Source organism: Euprymna scolopes, chromosome 11, assembly GCF_053919585.1.
Source record: "Euprymna scolopes isolate OS-2025 chromosome 11, ASM5391958v1, whole genome shotgun sequence".
In the NCBI taxonomy this organism is placed as follows: domain Eukaryota; kingdom Metazoa; phylum Mollusca; class Cephalopoda; order Sepiida; family Sepiolidae; genus Euprymna; species Euprymna scolopes.
This window is the reverse complement of record NC_136492.1, coordinates 61,050,151-61,070,850: the sequence shown is the minus strand read 5'-3', so window position 1 is coordinate 61,070,850 and position 20,700 is coordinate 61,050,151. Positions and strand designations below refer to the sequence as shown.

At 36.0% G+C, this 20,700-nt stretch overlaps 1 protein-coding gene across 15 annotated transcripts in view; it reads left to right on the top strand.

Moving 5' to 3' along the window:
- The window catches only part of LOC145287875 (fibronectin type-III domain-containing protein 3a-like), a 791,938-nt gene that overhangs the window by 345,410 nt on the left and 425,828 nt on the right, over nucleotides 1–20,700 (top strand). For 4 of the 15 annotated variants that reach the window (XM_080135785.1, XM_080135784.1, XM_080135783.1 and 1 more), the window contains exon 1: nucleotides 17,927–19,059. The exons of the other annotated variants lie outside the window; for them this stretch is intronic. In XM_080135785.1, the coding sequence (XP_079991911.1) occupies nucleotides 18,981–19,059 (79 nt within the window). In that variant the 5' untranslated portion in view covers nucleotides 17,927–18,980. Of the gene's footprint in view, nucleotides 1–17,926; nucleotides 19,060–20,700 lie in introns of those variants that run through there. 15 annotated transcript variants of the gene reach the window in all.

Sequence of the window (20,700 nt, the reverse complement as noted above, 5' to 3'; positions counted from 1 at the left end):
ATGTTCATTTTTTTTATTTATTATTTATTTTTTTCTTGATAATGCAACAAGGGTTAATATGCTATTGAGAAGAAACATCAAGCCAAACCTATTTAGAGCCTTATCTTTTGAATACGTGATTAGCTATAGTCATGGTCAAAGTTAGATGTTAATTTTCTCATTGTTATGTTATGCAAGAAACCAACACCACATGAAGTCGAGACAATTTTATTCTTTGTAACATAGTGGAATCAACTACTTGAGATTATTTGAAATATGTCACTAGCGAAAATAGTTTTTCTAGGTTGAAGTATTAAATTAATGAGGCCAACCAAATAACAAGCATTCAGTGCAACACATTAAATTCTGCAGTTAAAACAAAGTTAGTTATTCAGTTTTTTAGTAGTATACCATGGCCTAATTGCCATAATTTGACCATATGTCACGAGCTCTCGCTCATATATATATATATATATATATATATATATATATATATATATATATATATATAACCTTCCCATACACAAACATGTTTTCCTTCCCGATATGGGTAGGATTCTAACACTGTTTTCTTTTCATTTTCGTATGGTCCATGATCATTTTCGTTTTTTGTATTTTTCCTTTTAATATCCTGAAGATGTCCTCTGAAATAGGGACGAAACGTTGATTATTTCATAAATTCATTTTTTTTTTTTTATTTTTTTTTTTATTTTTTTTATTTTTTTTTTTTTTATTTTTTTTTTTTTTCTTTTTTTTTTTTCTTTTTTTTTTTTCTTGTTCCAAAACATAACGTCAACCATTGCTGGTATTTTTATTTTATTTTTATACATTCTGTTGAAATGCAAAAACGATCTTTTCTGCGAACATACAAGAGCATCTTAATTGCAGCAAATTCTCACAACAACAGGAGACTTTTTCTGGAAAAATGTATTGGAAGAAAGTCATACCCGCATGCATAAATCTTCTAAAACACCAGACCATATTTTCCCGGAGTACATTGAAAAATACCTGTCATCTGTAGTATATCTAAAGCAACAAAGCTCTCATCATTTTTGAAAAGCCAGGACATTAATTACTGAATATCAACAAAATTACAAGACACCCAGATCAATTAAGAACATTAGCAGATCTGTCAAAAAATTTAACATGCACCATACTTTTAAATTGGAAAACAAACTTGCTCAATTGATAAAAAACAGCAAATGGAAAACTTTAGGACGTCCAGACCTTATTCTAAACCTTACTTCAAAACCACTCTCGGACATTGAAACTGAAGCTCTCAGTTTCGGTCTTAAATTCGCTACCGGCAAATATTCGAAAATCACCTAACACAACCCTAAAGAATTATAGACAAGATGACTCTGATTTCACTAAGGGCTTCATACAAAGGATAATAGCTTTAACAACTACCCAACCTCAAGAATTAGCATTACCAAAGAGATACATTGATGCCTTAAAACTTTTAACAATAAAGACATCATTTCACAAGCCGATAAAGGAGGTGGTATAGTTATAATAGAAAAAGATATATATCTAAAGAAAGTGCACACACTATTGGAAGACGGAGATATATATACTCCAATAGATTTAAAATCAATACAAAAAGATTTCGAAACTTTCAATAAATCCGTAAAAAAACTTATCAAAAATGATAAAAAATGGATAGATAACATAGAATACCACCCCACTATTCCTGTATTATACGGCCTCCCCAAAAAACAAAGAAAACGTCCCTATGCGACTTATAGTATCTAACATCGGAAGCGTCACCCATAAATTAGCACAAGCTATTGCCCAAATTTTAATTCCACTAATGGGCACTATCAGCACTTCACATATTAAAAACTCTGGTGACCTCCTAAATAGAATAAAAAAATATGGACATACAAAATAAAACCATGCATAGTTTAGACATAATCTCCCTCTACACCAATATTCCAATCAAAAAATGCCTTAATCTACTCCACAAGCACCTAAACAAAATTAAAGCCGATCTACCTTTTTCCTCAGATACATTAATACAAATAATAAAACTCATCACCGAAAGAACCTATTTTAAGTTTAATAATTCTTAGTACAGACAAAAATTTGGACTCCCTATAGGTAACCCCCTTAGTGGTGTACTAGCTTGCTTATTTTTAGAATTCCTAGAGACCAACTCTTTTAAATACAGACTACCTAATAATTCCACATATTTTAGATATATAGATATTATTTTTCTCCATAGAAACACAAATAGAACAAATTAGAAATAAATTAAATTCAGTGGAATCATCTATAAAATTTACACACGAATCCGAACAAGACAACTCCCTAGCTTTTCTAGACATACTCCTCATAAGATCAGAAACCGATCTGAGTTTCAAAGTACATAGAAAGACCACACACAAAAACGATTATATTCACTACTACTCGCACCACAATGATAAAATAAAGACTGGCATGATTATTGGTTTTTTCTTGCATGCCTTTAGAATATGCAACCCCCCAATATCTTAATGATGAATTTCAGTACATTACGGATGTTTTAAAAAAAAACTACAGTACCCATCCTATTTCATTTCTTATGCAAAGAAAAAAGCTACGAAAATACACTATAATATAAGCAGACAGAAAAATAAAACAAATACCTCACTATTAAACAGACATCTTTTCATTCCCACCCACACTAAAAATACAAAAATCTACGACACTATTAATAGACTTGATTTTCACTTGATACAAACAACTTCCACAACAATAAAACAGACATTAAAAACTACCAAGCACTCTCCCAAAACCCTCACATCCGATGCCGGTATATATTCCATCCCATGTAACAACTGTCAACAAGCGTACATAGGTGAGACACAGCGTAAATTGAAACTAAGACTTTACGAACACAGAAGAAATATAAGGAATGGTAACGCCCTAAATGCACTCTTTTGCCATTGTGCAAAACACGATCATTCATTTAGTTTAGATCATGCGAAAATTATAAAATACGTGGTAGAGCTAAAAGAAGACTTTTAGAATCGGCACTAATATTAAACACTAATACTATTACGCAAAGAAAAGGCTTCTACCATTTAGCCCCTAGTATAGGGAAAATAATAATCAAAGAACAAAATATCAAAACAGATCCTTGTTAACCGTTTTTCCTTAATCCTTAAATAATTTCAACACAATGAATAAGTTCAGAGAGAGAGAGGAAAAAAAAAGTGTATATAGACATTGAACAACCCAATCTTCCTATACACACACGTTTTCCTTCCCGATATGGGTAGGATTCTAACACTTTTCTTTTCATTTTCGTATGGTCCATGATCATTTTTTTTTTTTTTTTTTTTCCTTTTAATATCCTGAAGATGTCCTCTGAAATAGGGACGAAACGTTGATTATTTCATAAATTCATTCATTTTTTTTCAAAACATAACGTCAACCATCGCTGGTATTTTTATTTTATTTTTATACACACACACACATATATATATATATATATATATATATATATATGCTCCTCATCTTGAGTTGAGCATATTGAGAAGTGATACACGAATTACCATTAGCGTATAAAGCGATGCTCTTTGTGTAAACAAATCGAGCTTAGGTATTTCGGACAATGTCAAAACATCGTTAATTCACGTCTCGCACAGCTGCCGCTGATTAACCTAATGGTTAGGAGCCTTGACTGTCATACAGACAGTCGGGTTTCAATCTTGGCTTGAGGTAGTTGCCTGTCTAGCCACCCTGATGAGCTGTGAAACAGCAAAACAATGTGGGACAAGCAGGTTTGGCCACAGCGGCTGCAATCAAGTCACATCAGGTGTGGCTGCTGAGGCTTCTGAATCTTCCTCTTGCAATGCTTCTCCCCGCACATTCTCTGTGTGGGAGATCTCAAAGGAGGCGACAGCCTGGCGGACAGTACGTAGCTAGGTAACACTGTCAGCAGTGAGAGCAAACCACTGGAGGTGGTAAATGTGGCAGTCACTAAGGGACTTCTATAGTCTTTAATCTTTTCTTCAGTGCCCCTCTGTCATGATGGCCAGTAGAGAGTTTACCATATAGGACTATCTTGGGCAGGCGATGATCCTCCATTCTGGAGACGTGCACGACCCAGCGTAGCTGTGACTTCAGCAGCATGGCCTCTATGCTGGTGATTACCGCCCACTCAATGACCTCAACATTCATAGTCACTCCAGTGGGCGTTTAGAATGAAATATGTAATATTCGTCCCAGAACGGGTGAAATTACTCCCCCAAACAAGTTTTTGCCCTATTAGATTCCAGATTCAAATTGCGACTAAATCTTTTATCTAAAATTCCTTATTTTAAATTTGATCCAAATCTCTTGTGATTTTTATTCTAGAAATGGTTAAAATTTAAGTCTTAAGCTTCAGGTGTCTTTAAGAGGAATTGAAGTTCAGGGAAGCTTGCTTTATTATTGCCTAATGATTATGAATCCAAGTCAATGCAAATTCTGTTATTTTGTATTGCTGAAAATAAGCGCTTTCTAAAAACAGCTTTAAATAACTTAGATACAATTGTGTGTACACCCTGTTTAGAATATGATTTGAAATATTTTTATATATATATATATATATATATACTTAGCACTATCTTGCTATAAGATGAAATATTTAGCAGTTTGGGATTTTGCAGGTTGATGAATGTTTATACCTTGATTTTAAGGGAACATAGAAGTGATCCAAAATTGTTCATGGAATTAATTTTGGAATGGGTATCAAAGTATATAATATATGCGTGTAGCTCAGGGCTAAGGAATGAGGCTGGAGAGTTGTATGTTTTGGTTTCGATTTCAGCTGATGTCACCCAAGTTATATATATATATATTAGTTTTGATCTCGCTACTATATATCAGGCTTAATATAATAATTGCTAGAGGATTGTCTATGTAATAATACGTACGTAATCTGCATGAATTAAAATATCATATTTAAGTGTATCTTACGACCGGGCAACGCCGAGCAGCCTGCTAGTATATATATATATATATATATATATATATATATATAAAAAAATTTTGTGTCCACATAAAATGTTATGAGGAGATATAATATTTTTGTATTGATTTTCAAAATTTACTTCAGCAGTACTCAATACGCGAGTAATTTATGAAAATATCTGGCAATTTAGTTACTAAGAATCTTTTGCATTTCATTTTTGTAAGGAATCGTAAAATAAATATGCCTATGGTTTTAGCCTGATAATTCTTTATGGGGTTGAAACACAAAAAAGGGTTCTGTGTAGTTAAATTGATATATTTTGATAACTTACATATGTTTTTTGTTTTTTTCTCCTCAAACATTTGGCTGCACATTTGCAAAACGTTACAGACACAGCAATTGGACAGTTGGACTTCAAGGCCAGTGTCTTTTCTTTACAGCATCATTTGATGAAATGAGACAAAATTCCTTTCTAAATTGAACAAATGATCAACCCATTAGGATCAATTCAGATGACTGATGAAATATTACTATTAATTTTTTTTTTTTTTTTGTATTAAATAGAGCCTTTGGCTATAAACATTTATTTGTTTATATTTCATTAGCGATAGTAACATGAGAACGCTGCCTTTTGTGTTTAACATTACTTCCTACACAGTTTCCTCCCTTGCATGCAAATGTTTGCATTATGTCGCCCTCCCCCTTTGAAGAGATGCATTTTTTAATATTTTTTTTATGTACATAAGTTATCCGTGGTCACGTGTCTTGCTAACTAGCAGTCATCTGCATGGCTTGACATAGCAAGGATCGAAACCACAACTACATTACCTGAAGTCTGGCGTTTTATTACTAGGCTACAAATTGCCTAAAATTTGTACAGTTTTCATTGATTTTAAATATCTAATTTGTTGGGTTTTTTTTATATACGTAAAAAAATTATAAATTCTCTCTCTAATATATATATATATATATATATATATATATATATATATATATATATAATATATATAGTGTGTGTGTGCCATTTTTGTTATTTTTAATAATTATAATCGATTTGAGTTTACAATCCTTAAATCCCAGCGGAAGATGTTTTCTTTAGAACTGAATAATCGCCTCATATTTTGGTACGTGCACAAATACATGTTTGTGTGTGTGTGTATATATGTATATATACACACAAATATAGGTATAAATCTACATGCACATATATTAATTGCATATTTATTTACTTACATACAAAATACGAGTATAAATATTTGTGTGTGCCCGCGCATATATGAATATGTATGTAATTTTATATTTGTTGTTAGTAAAAGAAATGTATCAAACCAAACTTAGTTTGTCAGTAAAACTGTACAGATTAATTTCCAACTTCAACTCTCTTCTTTCTCGGTTGAAATAAATACATTTGGTAATCAGACAAGTTGAGCTCCTTGAGATTATATACACGTTTCTCTCCTGTCTAAAATGTTTCTGCCTGGCACTTGACATTATTCTCATGAGACCTAAATACCTCCCATTTCACAATGACGGTTTTAAACTCAAACCTTATGTCATCTACTGCTCTGGTGAGGTGTTCCATGAATAATTATAATGTGTATTGCTCTACTCCGTGTTTTATTGTTTTATTAGAAAGTATAATGAGGCTAGATTAATCAGGAAAATGTTGAGGGATGTTATATTAGGTGTGGGGTCTGCACTTCATCGTTTCTGTCCTCGGTCAGTGAAAGAGAGATCCTTCAAAACTTGGGTAATTCTTATTGTCATTACTTGCCTCCCCATAAGAGCAGAATTCGACACAAGGTTGGTTTTTAATGTGGAGAAAATCCAGCTCCCCAAAAAGGGAGCACTCTGGGTAAGAACAAAAATAAAAATTGCCTCAATCTAGAACAATTTCTCCTCCACTGATCGAGGTCAAAAGGTGAAGTATAGTATCAGAACAGATACTACACTTTGCTCCTATTCATATAGTTTTACTGGGTAATTCTTATTGTTCTCAACATCCAGAGTACACCGTGGGTAGCTGGATTTTCTCTTACATTAAAAAAACCGACCTTGTCTAACTTTTCCCTTGTGGGGTTGCAAGTAACTAGGGACATTATCAGAGATATGAGAACAATATGGTTCCTTTTTCTAAAGAATTGTTGATCCACTTTGACGACAATTTGTGTGAATTCCCAGGCACATTACAAAGTATTTTATGAGCAAAATTCTGTCAGCAAATTAGCAGCTCAAATTTTATGTGCATGTGTATGCACGTGTTTTCTTTTTTGTATTTGGTTTCAAACTTATTCAAAAGTGTAAAAACTAATCTTATAGAAATGCACATCTGTCAAAAATGACCTGAAAAATTACCCTCCATTACTATTTACATATTCATATATTATCTAAACGGTAGTTGTCTGTATACATGTGTGTTTGTATGTCCAGCTAAAAGTAAAAAAAAAAAACTACAAAGCAAACGCCCACAAAGATGTATATTTTTGATCGGCATTAGCTTGTATGAATTCAGAAAAAAAAAAAAAATACATTCTCTGGGGGTCAATTGGGCCAGGTTTCATGTGGGTAGGGGTGGGAGTTAAGTGTTATGTATTAATTCGGAAAGAATATGCGGACTCATTACTAGAAGAATCTATCATTCCAGTAAGAGAGGAATGGGCTAAGTAGAAGAGAGGCGGAGGAGAGATAGACGGATAGGGAGAGGTGAAGAGATATTTTTTAATAGAAATAGGTTATACTTTTTTGCCCGAGCAAGTAGCTCTATTGCTGTTTGTGTAAATTAATGTTTGAATTCGTGAAGTTAAAGAAATAAAATAAGAAAAAAAAAATGAATCTTTATAGAAAGCAAAAAAAGTCTCCTTATAAAAACAGATTGAAGGCGGAGGGTGTCTGACTTGCTATTTGCTTTCTCAGTTTCTCTAAATACATTAAATGGATTAATTCATATTCATAAACACTTCATCAAATCTCCACACTAACATAATGTACTTGCAATAACCCTTATCCCTGAGTGGCTTCCGGGCCTTGATAAGTGGTGATCACTGTGTAAAAAAAAAAATGTGGCATTCTTCTAGCTGTTAGCGTTTATATAATTGGATGGATATATATATATATATATATATATATATATATAGGAATGTATACATACATTCCTATATATATATATATATATAGGAATGTATACATACATTCCTAATTAGTTTTTTTTCTTTGTGTATTAATATTCATATTAAAATCTTTTTTCTATTTATTTAACAAGAATATACTACTTTGTTATATATGGGTCGTGAAATTGCATTCATCTGCAAAAGATCTAGCTAATTTGCATATTCTTTTAAACATTCATTTTAATTCCCTATTAGTTTTTTTTTTTTTTTTCCGGTTTTCTTATGAGGTGATCATTAGTTAACAATTACGTATAATTATATTCATGCAGATATTCTACATGATTTATACTTGCATAATATTTGCGTAAAAGGTTATTAGTAAACACAAAATTGTTTCCATGTATATTTATGTATGCGTGTATATATTTGTTTAAAAATTTGGCTTACCAAATTTCTGTCAGTTTTTAGTCTACAGGCATGAAACTTTATATATAGGATATTCGAACCTATGCAAAACTTTGTATTTGGGTTTTAGCCGGGGAAAATTGGTGCAAAAGTATGAAAATTTAAAAAAAAAAAAAAAAAAAAAAAAAGTTGCTAGGTGAAGGTCGAACGACGGTATGACGACTATGCATGCGTAACGTAATAGCTATTGGGTTTTTTTTTCATTTTTAGCCTTGCAGCAAACATGTCTTAGCTCAGGCATTAAGGTCAAAGGAAAAAGTAAATTGTAAACTAAACGTTTGGTTTTGATTCTCGATGGTGGCACACGAGTCATGTTTTTTTCTTTTCTTTTCTTTTTTTTACTTTTGAATTATAACTATTGGTTGGGTTCAATATAATAAATATGAAATCTGCATTAATCAAAATATCATATTTAAGCGTATTTTACAACTAGGCAATGCTGGGCGGCCTCGGCCTGCTGGTATGTATGTGTGTGTATATATATTTATATGAGAGAGAGAGAAATACATGCACATTTCTCTTTATTATAGAGTAGTTGTTACTAGTGACGGAACGATTTCAATGTTTTCCCCGATTCTAATACAATTACCGATTCTGATTTTCTTTAAATATCTAAATATGTTACTATAAAATTATTTCCCTGATTGTAAAAATATGTTAATTATGGATATATTTTCTAAGAAGTAAAAAAACAAAAAAAAAAACAAAAAAAACCCCAAAAAAAACACTTTGTAGGAAGTGATTTATAGATTTTAGTTTTACTAATAGTTTAAAATCAATATTTATCCTTTTTATTATTTATTTATCTTCGTCCTCCCTCCTCTTTTATCTTCGTCCTCCCTCCTCTTTTATCTTCGTCCTCCCTCCTCTTTTATCTTCGTCCTCCCTCCTCTTTTATCTTCGTCCTCCCTCCTCTTTTATCTTCGTCCTCCCTCCTCTTTTATCTTCGTCCTCCCTCCTCTTTTATCTTCGTCCTCCCTCCTCTTTTATCTTCGTCCTCCCTCCTCTTTTATCTTCGTCCTCCCTCCTCTTTTATCTTCGTCCTCCCTCCTCTTTTATCTTCGTCCTCCCTCCTCTTTTATCTTCGTCCTCCCTCCTCTTTTATCTTCGTCCTCCCTCCTCTTTTATCTTCGTCTTCCCCCTCGTCTTTTATCTTCGTCTTCCCCCTCGTCTTTTATCTTCGTCTTCCCCCTCGTCTTTTATCTTCGTCTTCCCCCTCGTCTTTTATCTTCGTCTTCCCCCTCGTCTTTTATCTTCGTCTTCCCCCTCGTCTTTTATCTTCGTCTTCCCCCTCGTCTTTTATCTTCGTCTTCCCCCTCGTCTTTTATCTTCGTCTTCCCCCTCGTCTTTTATCTTCGTCTTCCCCCTCGTCTTTTATCTTCGTCTTCCCCCTCGTCTTTTATCTTCGTCTTCCCCCTCGTCTTTTATCTTCGTCTTCCCCCTCGTCTTTTATCTTCGTCTTCCCCCTCGTCTTTTATCTTCGTCTTCCCCCTCGTCTTTTATCTTCGTCTTCCCCCTCGTCTTTTATCTTCGTCTTCCCCCTCGTCTTTTATCTTCGTCTTCCCCCTCGTCTTTTATCTTCGTCTTCCCCCTCGTCTTTTATCTTCGTCTTCCCCCTCGTCTTTTATCTTCGTCTTCCCCCTCGTCTTTTATCTTCGTCTTCCCCCTCGTCTTTTATCTTCGTCTTCCCCCTCGTCTTTTATCTTCGTCTTCCCCCTCGTCTTTTATCTTCGTCTTCCCCCTCGTCTTTTATCTTCGTCTTCCCCCTCGTCTTTTATCTTCGTCTTCCCCCTCGTCTTTTATCTTCGTCTTCCCCCTCGTCTTTTATCTTCGTCTTCCCCCTCGTCTTTTATCTTCGTCTTCCCCCTCGTCTTTTATCTTCGTCTTCCCCCTCGTCTTTTATCTTCGTCTTCCCCCTCGTCTTTTATCTTCGTCTTCCCCCTCGTCTTTTATCTTCGTCTTCCCCCTCGTCTTTTATCTTCGTCTTCCCCCTCGTCTTTTATCTTCGTCTTCCCCCTCGTCTTTTATCTTCGTCTTCCCCCTCGTCTTTTATCTTCGTCTTCCCCCTCGTCTTTTATCTTCGTCTTCCCCCTCGTCTTTTATCTTCGTCTTCCCCCTCGTCTTTTATCTTCGTCTTCCCCCTCGTCTTTTATCTTCGTCTTCCCCCTCGTCTTTTATCTTCGTCTTCCCCCTCGTCTTTTATCTTCGTCTTCCCCCTCGTCTTTTATCTTCGTCTTCCCCCTCGTCTTTTATCTTCGTCCTCCCTCCTCTTTTATCTTCGTCCTCCCTCCTCTTTTATCTTCGTCTTCCCCCTCGTCTTTTATCTTCGTCTTCCCCCTCGTCTTTTATCTTCGTCTTCCCCCTCGTCTTTTATCTTCGTCTTCCCCCTCGTCTTTTATCTTCGTCTTCCCCCTCGTCTTTTATCTTCGTCTTCCCCCTCGTCTTTTATCTTCGTCTTCCCCCTCGTCTTTTATCTTCGTCTTCCCCCTCGTCTTTTATCTTCGTCTTCCCTCTCGTCTTTTATCTTCGTCTTCCCCCTCGTCTTTTATCTTCGTCTTCCCCCTCGTCTTTTATCTTCGTCTTCCCCCTCGTCTTTTATCTTCGTCTTCCCCCTCGTCTTTTATCTTCGTCTTCCCCCTCGTCTTTTATCTTCGTCTTCCCCCTCGTCTTTTATCTTCGTCTTCCCCCTCGTCTTTTATCTTCGTCTTCCCCCTCGTCTTTTATCTTCGTCTTCCCCCTCGTCTTTTATCTTCGTCTTCCCCCTCGTCTTTTATCTTCGTCTTCCCCCTCGTCTTTTATCTTCGTCTTCCCCCTCGTCTTTTATCTTCGTCTTCCCCCTCGTCTTTTATCTTCGTCTTCCCCCTCGTCTTTTATCTTCGTCTTCCCCCTCGTCTTTTATCTTCGTCTTCCCCCTCGTCTTTTATCTTCGTCTTCCCCCTCGTCTTTTATCTTCGTCTTCCCCCTCGTCTTTTATCTTCGTCTTCCCCCTCGTCTTTTATCTTCGTCTTCCCCCTCGTCTTTTATCTTCGTCTTCCCCCTCGTCTTTTATCTTCGTCTTCCCCCTCGTCTTTTATCTTCGTCTTCCCCCTCGTCTTTTATCTTCGTCTTCCCCCTCGTCTTTTATCTTCGTCTTCCCCCTCGTCTTTTATCTTCGTCTTCCCCCTCGTCTTTTATCTTCGTCTTCCCCCTCGTCTTTTATCTTCGTCTTCCCCCTCGTCTTTTATCTTCGTCTTCCCCCTCGTCTTTTATCTTCGTCTTCCCCCTCGTCTTTTATCTTCGTCTTCCCCCTCGTCTTTTATCTTCGTCTTCCCCCTCGTCTTTTATCTTCGTCTTCCCCCTCGTCTTTTATCTTCGTCTTCCCCCTCGTCTTTTATCTTTGTCTTCCCCCCGTCTTTTACATTTCATTTTCTTTCTATTCCCCTCTTTTCTCAGATTTCTTCGGTTTTTCTCTTTCTTAAATTAGAAATAAAATAGAAAATATGCTTTTTATCTACACATAAAAACGATGTCCATATTTGCATGATGCAAACCTAACCATCGTTCATTTCCACTTTAAATTTTATATAGACCTGGAATCAAATGTCCCTAGTAATTGGCAGTTTCACGATCCTGCCATCATCAGACCAGAGATGTCATTCCACCCACTCCACTCTTCTCATTGCAGAAGGAGTCCTGAAGCTACTTAACACGTGCACAAGCTTGTGAACATGGAATATGCAGCGTTTCAAGCAAATGTTCTCTCCCATTGATTGATATGAAGCAACCGGGCACCACATTACACTCATGTGGTTGACGTAACAAGTGGTTGTAGGAAACCCAAATTATATATATATATATATATATATATATATATATATTATATATATATTGCACAATTTAAAAAAAAAAATAAAAATTTATTAAAATTTTACCATGAGACAAAATAAATGCAGTTTGAAATACGATGGCAAGGAAGTTATATACAGCCAATTACTTTGTATTTTTAATAATTATTTAGTTTACAAAAAGGAACATAATTCATTAATGATATTTTCTCTGTGTGTGTATATATATATATATATATATATATATATATATGGGGGAGGCTCCATGTTTTGATAAGCTGGTGGGCTTGACCTTTACTCTTGACCTGAAATGGAACACGTACATCAAGTCAATTGCCAAGGTCACTGGAAAAATGGTTGGATCCTTCTACCGCTCCAGAAGATCTCACTGCTGATGCAATTCTCTATCTATATAAAAGCCAAGTATATCCAAAGATGGAGTACTGTTGCCACATCTGGGCAGGAACTGCTAAAAACAGCCTATCCTGCTTTGACAGAGTACAAAATAGGCTCCCTGTCTTAGTGGGGGATGCCCTTTTCTCTTCACTGCAACCTCTCTCCCACAGGAGAGACGTTGCGAGCCTGTCCGTTTTTATCGTTACTTCCATGGCAAGTACTCACCAGAGCTCCTATCTCTGGTCCCCCCCTCGCCAATCTTTCACGATAAACACCCGTCTAGTTGAAACCACTGTCAAAAATTTTCCCCACTCTTTATCTGTGCCAAAACCAAAATGTAGATTCCATGAACAAAGCTTTTCTTAGAAGTGCATGTTTGTGGAACTCTGTTCCGTTTGCCTGTTTCCCACCTGACTACACCCTGGATGTCTTCAAGTCCAACATAAACAAATTCCTGATGAACCGCCTCCTTAAGACATTTTATCAAATCTCCAAAACTAACGATTACTACGATACTATCCCATTGATTACTGTACATGCACTAACCATTATCCCCGAGTGGCTTCCGGGCCTTGATAAGTGGTGACTCCTTGTAAAAAAAAAAATATATATATATATATATCTTATATAAAAATATCTCCCCAAAATATTTTGTGAGACTTGAAATCATAAGATTGATTAATCTGTAATCTAATTCATCTCATTATTCGGAAATATATATCTCATTCAAACACTACTGTGTTTGAATATATAGTTATGTGATAGTTTTAGTCATTTAGAACTGCTTTAAAGCTTTTTTGACCAAATTTCAATTATTACAGTTTAGGGATCAACTTTTCAGCTATATTGTGAAGTCTTTTTTCAATTTTCGTTCAGTAAAAAAAAAGTTATGAATTTTCTAGTGTTCAAGATCATAAAAATATGTAAGGAGGTGAGCGAGATCTTTTATGACTGGTTTCTATAGAAACCACGTCGCTTCAGCGACTACTGTTACTACTAATTCACTGCTGTTGCGAAAATGGAAGTAACAAGTGAAACAGCATGAAAGGGAGATAATTGGAGGGATTTTATTGAAAGTAGACAAGTGCCGTACATTGTTATTACATGTGTTTATGAGGGCAAAATAATAAGACTGAAATTAAACAAAGAACAAGTGAATTTATTGGAAGCCTGGAAACATCATGAATTACAATAGAAAAATGTAAGCATGTAAAGTAATATGGTTAAGCTTAAACATAGAAAAGTAAAGGACTAGTTGTTAAAACTGAAAAAGAAAAGGACAAGATATTCTAGTAAAAAATATAAATTTATAACTTAAAATATTGCAGTATTAAGAATTATATAATGTTATAAATTGAATTTTAAAAAATTCTTATGCTGCAATATTTTAACTTATAAATTTATATTTTTTACTAGAATATCTTTTTCTTTCCAGTTTTAACGACTAGTCCTTTACTTTTACATGCTTGTATTTTTCTATTGTTATATATATATATATATATATATATATATATATATATATATATATATATATAATATTCGCATGTTCATCAAGTCCCTTTTCTTGTCATGTTTTCCAACAATCTGAAGCTTATTCTTCTTAAACATTAAATAGAGCAAAATATAAATATTTCTAACTGTTCGTTCAAGTGAATGCCTTTCTAATATTCTTGGTTTAGTCACTTTTTTATATGTACCTTTTCAACTTTTTTTTTGGGGGGGGGCACCGCTTAGGGAAGCTGTGAGTTGATAGGGGATAAGGTACCTCTTATTTTTAAATTTATCAATAAAAATATAGATTTGGTTTTACTGAAAATAAAAATGCAGTGGCATTGGAAACGAGGAAAACTCGTTCGTTCTAAAAATGGCCAGCACCTGCTCAGAGCATTCTTTCCTTCTTTGACGATGTTCGAAATCTAGTGGGCAGTATCCTTTTCTTCTCTCAATTTCTTTTCCAAATAAGGGATGTTGCGAGTCTCTGCTCTATCGTTATTTTCACGGCAAGTGCTCGACTGAGCTTCAATCTATGGTCCCTCCTGTAAAATGTTCGTAACACTCGTCTAATTACAACCACTGTCAGCAATTTCCTCTACTCACTATCTGTTCCTTAAGCTAAATGCATAAACAGTTTTTTTTTTTTTTTCTGGAGCAGCTCGCATCTGGAACTTTATACCACGGAACTACTTTCCTACTTACATGATCGTTTTCAGGCCGAATGTAAACAAATTCTTGTTGAGCTGTCCGCTTAAATAGTCAAATTCTACCTAATTCTCACCACTGCCCATCATTACGATGTTGTCTCACCAACCTCCTAACACTCGTTATCCTTTATTCTTGAGTGGTTTTCGAACTTTGATGAGCGGTGACTGCCTTGTAAAAATAAATAAATAAAATCGTTGTCTTTGTTGGTGTTAAATTCGTTGCATTTATAAAAACATTCCAAGTTATCAGCTGATTTGAACGGCCAGTGGTTGACAAGGTTTCAGAATAAGGAAGTGATATCAGCTGACTTTTTTTTTCCTTCATATTTACAACCCACCAACCCATCCTGTTTGTAGCATCAACAACAGCATTACGCATCTCTCTCCCAGAGAACTACCCTTTCTACGCTACCCGTCTCCCTCTGGGAATGCATTAACATGGGTTGCTCTAAAAAGGAAGCGTGGCTAGGAACTTTGTTCTACATTGTTAACTAGAAAACGACCCTGGTGTCTAACTCTGTCCTGTGGGGAGGCATTGTAAATAGGTACATTGTTAACTAGAGTGTTCATTTAGGTGTCGTGTCTTAGTAATTTATTTTTTTATTTTATTTCATTTTTTGTCAGTGCAAGAAATTATTGAAGAAACTAGTTTTTTTGTTTTTTTTTATGACAGTGCAAAATCGGTCGTTAATTATATGGAATTTAATTTCGCTTCAATCCCAGAAGACAATGGATGCCCCGCCCCACCTTGCACAGGAAGTCTTAGATGAAGCAAGAGATACGCAATCTCTTGCCGCACCTTTTCTGAACTGGTATTGCTCAGTAGCAAGGACGACTAGAAACAATGCCACAATAATCAGATAAAAACTGGTTTTATTTCCAGTCTTCAACTAGTTGCACAAGCAAGGCTTGCGGGTCTTGTCTACCGAAGTATTTAATCCATACAGTTCACTCCGTTAACCGCTACAACAACACACCTCACACCAGTTCATATCACAAAGTTATTCGTAAATTGAATAAAACACTCTTCGACTTCTAAACAGTAAGATTTCCCTTGCCAGTTCGTGTCGATTGTCATAGTTCGGACTATCGAAAAAAACGATCGGGTTTCAATCTCAACCTGAAGCACTTGTATGTCTAGCCACACTGAATAGATGTAATACGGCGACGCAGTCTGACTGTGGATAATATAAATATATGACTATATTCGAGGAGCGTGTAAAATAGTCAATATTAGTTATCTACTTGACTTTAGCTAGTTATGTATCTTTTCATTACAAGACATTAGTACGTCTAATAGTAGCAGAAGACCTGCTAATTCTACTATTTATACCGGGCTTCACCTTCTCTATATACTGCTGCTTGTTACAACAGTAGTTACTGCAAGGCAAGATTGGTTATTTCGTCAAATCTCTAACTACTACTAAATAAATGTTGGTTGCCCCCCCACCACCACCCGGAATTTAACCAACTCACAAGGGAGTGACTAATAGTAGTTGTAGTAGTAATAGCGTGTTCGCATGTATGTATGTATGTATGTATGTATGTGTGTGTGTGTGTGTGTATATATATAATAATAATATTCGTATGTGAACACACGACTGATCCGGAGACGGGGCAACAAACAAGAGCCGGTGACATAATTACGGATTTTCTAGTCCCCCCCCCCCATGGTGTGAACGTTCGTAATTTCTTCCTTCTATTGAAAGCGTTAAGATAAAATAAAGACGATTTTTTTTTTTTTTTTTTTTTTACATTTCTTATGTATAAGTTTAGCGCAGGAAGATTAGAGACGAGATCAGTTTATAGTAGGAAATCTACCCCCCCCCTCCAAAAAAATAAATAAATATTTGCTATGATCGGACTCTTCGGCATTCAACGTTGGGAAGGGGCGGGTGTCTCTGGTAACTCTCAGTAAACCAATCCTCTCTCTCTTTCTCTCTCTCTCTCTCTTTCTCTCTCTCTCTCTCTCTCTCTTTCTCTCTCTCGAAATAAGTTGCAATGACTGGGAAGATAGCGGTCCTTATGGCCTAACGAACAGGACGATACTCCACTCCGATATAAATCCGAATGCCTGTGTTGAGAGAAACACCAAAGACCTAACAACTTAGTTGTAGTAACTTTGTATCGGACGGGCGCTCTCGCTCTCTCGCTCTCGCTCTCGCTCTCTCTCTCTCTCTCTCTCTCTCGCTCTCTCTCGCTCTCTCTCTCTCGCTCTCTCTCTCGCTCTCTCTCTCATTAGCATTCATTCACCAATTAAATTATTGATGATTAACCAGACGAAGACGACCGCAGTACGCAGATAGTATCTGACACAAGGTTAGTTTAATGTGAGTAAGGTGGTGTCGCGCCTGGAGCGGTTATTTACAACATAAAATTTGTGTCTATGTAGTTGCATCCCGACGAGAGCAGAGGTAGACAGAAGGTCGTTATTTATTTTTTAATAAAATCTAGCTCCCCAAAAGAGGACATTGAGAAAAATGCCATCAATCTAGAAAGAGTTCATCAATCAGTGGCCGAGAACAGAAAAGACAAAGTTTATTATTAGAGCGGATACTACACTTTGCTCCTGTTGCTTAAGCGTCATTCCCTAGTTGGGAGGTGCCAAAAAAAAAACTTAGATAGACGATAATTTTAATACACTGTGTGTGTGTGTGTGTGTGTGTGTGTGTGTGTGTGTGTGTTGCCCATGTGATTCACAGCGGCATCCACCACCTTAACCCCCCACCTCAACCGATAAAAAAAATTCAAACCTGTATTATTCAAAATACGCACTTTTTAAATAATCCTGTCTACATTAAAACAAAATTTAAAAAAAATGAAAATCTTAGTTGATAATACTGTGTGTATGCAAGCAATTTAAGCGTGTTTTATACCGTTGTCTTTAGTTTTTGAGCGGTCTTGCGCGCGCGAGCACACGCGCACTCACCCAGTTATAACGTCCGCCAACTTATCCCCCCCCCTCTCTCTCTCTCTCTCTCTCTCTCTCTCTCTCTCTCTCTCTCTCTCTGTGTAACTTTTTATACCAACAACAAGCGAACACATTCCTCCCTTTGTCATTCATTGACACGTTCATAGATGAGAGAAGAGAGGAAAGAAAGAACGCTATTTGCAATGCCACTTTAAGAAGAACCCATTATTAACAGTAGTAGCAATAATAATAATAATAATCATTATACTGAAAAATTAACGCAATAATAGTATACTTTTTGTGCTTTAATTTTTTTTTTTTTTTTAACGCAGTGTTACTGTATCTATGGTCTTAAGAACTTCTGGTGTGAAGACAATAACAACGTGTCGTTATTTTGTTCCCAGTCTTGGTTGGTGAGTTATCATTACTGTAGAAAGAGAGCCGGGGCCGGTTTACAGGACACCCCTCCTCTCAACATACGCACACCAACATGAGTTTATCTACATAAAAAAAAAAAAAAAAAAAAAATTAACACCTAATTTACTTTCCCAAAACTACCGGTTGTTCGCCTTGGATTGGAAGAGAAAGAAAGAAAAGCCGACACTACTGGTTTCTCTTGTGCATGTGATGTACACGTCGTAGACAGAAAAGAAATCGTTGCATACATACACATATGTACACACACACGTGTGTGTGTATATATATATATATATATATGTTTGCTAACCGCCGTCTTCTTGGATACTTACTACAAATCAGTTCATATTATCGCATAGTACGGACGCTTACGACAATGTGCTAGTGCTCTCGGGGTTCCCGACCTGAAGGACCCGACCACGTCATCATTTCAACGCAACACATTCATAAATATATGGATGTACATATGTACGACACGTTTCATTTTCTAAAACATTTTTTCTGTTGTGGATTTAATCATTATTCGTCTTGTACAATTTCACATCTAAATTCTTTGGGATCCTATTTTGTATGTCTGTATCTAAACACGCACCCACGACAACATTTCTGTGACGCCGACGACCCTTTACCAGGGGCGCCGCAGTCTGCCTTCTATGTTAAATCCAGCCAATATTTATTTCCGACGAGTTCGTCTTAAGGAAGTTTTATTATTTTTTTTTTTTAATTAATCTTTAAATGAAGTGCACGGATTATCCTTTCACTCCGGGATCGCCTCCTGTGAGTTTTTGTAGTGTTTGTATCGAGGATCTTTACGGTAAGTAAATTAAGGAATGTTCATTCATTCTGATTCTCCTCCTCTTCTTCCTGCTTTCCATTCATCATCACGAACCCTAGTCCAAACTCCCAATCCCATTTTTCTATCCGCCCCCCCCCCTCCATTTAATTTTTTTTTCTTCGTTCCTTTTCCTGGTATTTTTCCGACCTCGGCCTAACAGATGACGTTTCCTTATTCACACGGAGTCGGAGTACAGATACGAATTCTTTAAATTCTTTTCTGTTTTCTTTAAATTAGTAGCATCGTGATATATATATATATATATATATATATACACGACGTGCCCCATCGTATTATAAACACCCCAACCTCCCCATATTGACGACTTTCTGAATAAACACCCCCAAGCTCGAAAGCCGTTCTTAACATGGAGTGTTTTGGGGCAGGTCGTTTTATATAATATATATATATATATATATCCCTATGTAATCGTCTCCTCGCGAGGGCTATGTTAGACACAAAGCCGGTTTCTAATCTGGGGGATAAAAACAGCTCCCAAAACGGCAGTCTAGATTTGGACAAAAATGAGAATTTTCAGTCTAGAAGGATTTCCCCTTCGCCGAGTGATGACACTAAGATGGGGGTGTATTATCGTGACAGATACTACGCTTTGCTCATGTGTCTACTAGTTGAAAAGGTTATTTTACAATACATTTTTATTTCTTCACTTGCTATCCCGGAAGTCTATGGCAGTATTGTTTTAGGAGTGGCAGGTTTTTCGAGCACATCGAACTAACCTACAGAAACAACCTGTCTTAAAACTATTTTAGAAATTTCTCATTCACGCGTTCACTGTGTGCGTGTGAGAGGTGGGGGAGGAGGAGGCAGTTGTAAAAATGCCTTGGGACAATTTGGTAGAATTATGGTTGAATCATTCCGAAAGGAGAAACAGACGAACTGATTTCTTTTTATGTTAAATAGATCTTGTCACTTTACTATTAATGAGTTATTGATTAATTTGAAAGCACATGTGAACATATTACATATCTCGTTTCGAGTTGACCGGTTTCTTCCATAAATATGCTACACACACGTATATATATATATATATATATATATATATATATATATATATATAGTGTGTGTAGCTTTTTTCTTCTGACGAGAAGCATTTTGTTTCAAAATGCTACGGCCTAAAGAGGTTTCTCCTCTATTCTCCTTTCTGTAACCCTTATTGACTTGATGATGTAATAAAGTTCCTATATAACTTTACTCTTTATCTGTTTAACTTATTCTATTTGCTCCTCTTAACCAGGTAGAGTATTTTTTATTCAGATAGGTTTACCTTGTCATTGACATTTTTATTTTTCAGCTTAATTTTAGAGAGAAAGAAAATGTATCCGATATGAGATGTCTAGCAGTATAAAAATATACTTATGGCAAGTAAACTGCACAGAAATGTCTGTTTCACTCTCTGAGGGGGAGATCATCAGAGTAGTTATGTTGGGCAGTGTGCTACGTATTTTAATAGCCAAATGGCATAATACTAATCTTTTCTTTTGGGCCAAGATCAGTGTAGTATCTGTTCTGATGCTGCTACAGTTAAGCTTTTCTGTTCTCGGTCAATGGAGGATAAATCCTTCATGACCGAGACATTTATTTTTGTCCTTGACCAGAGTA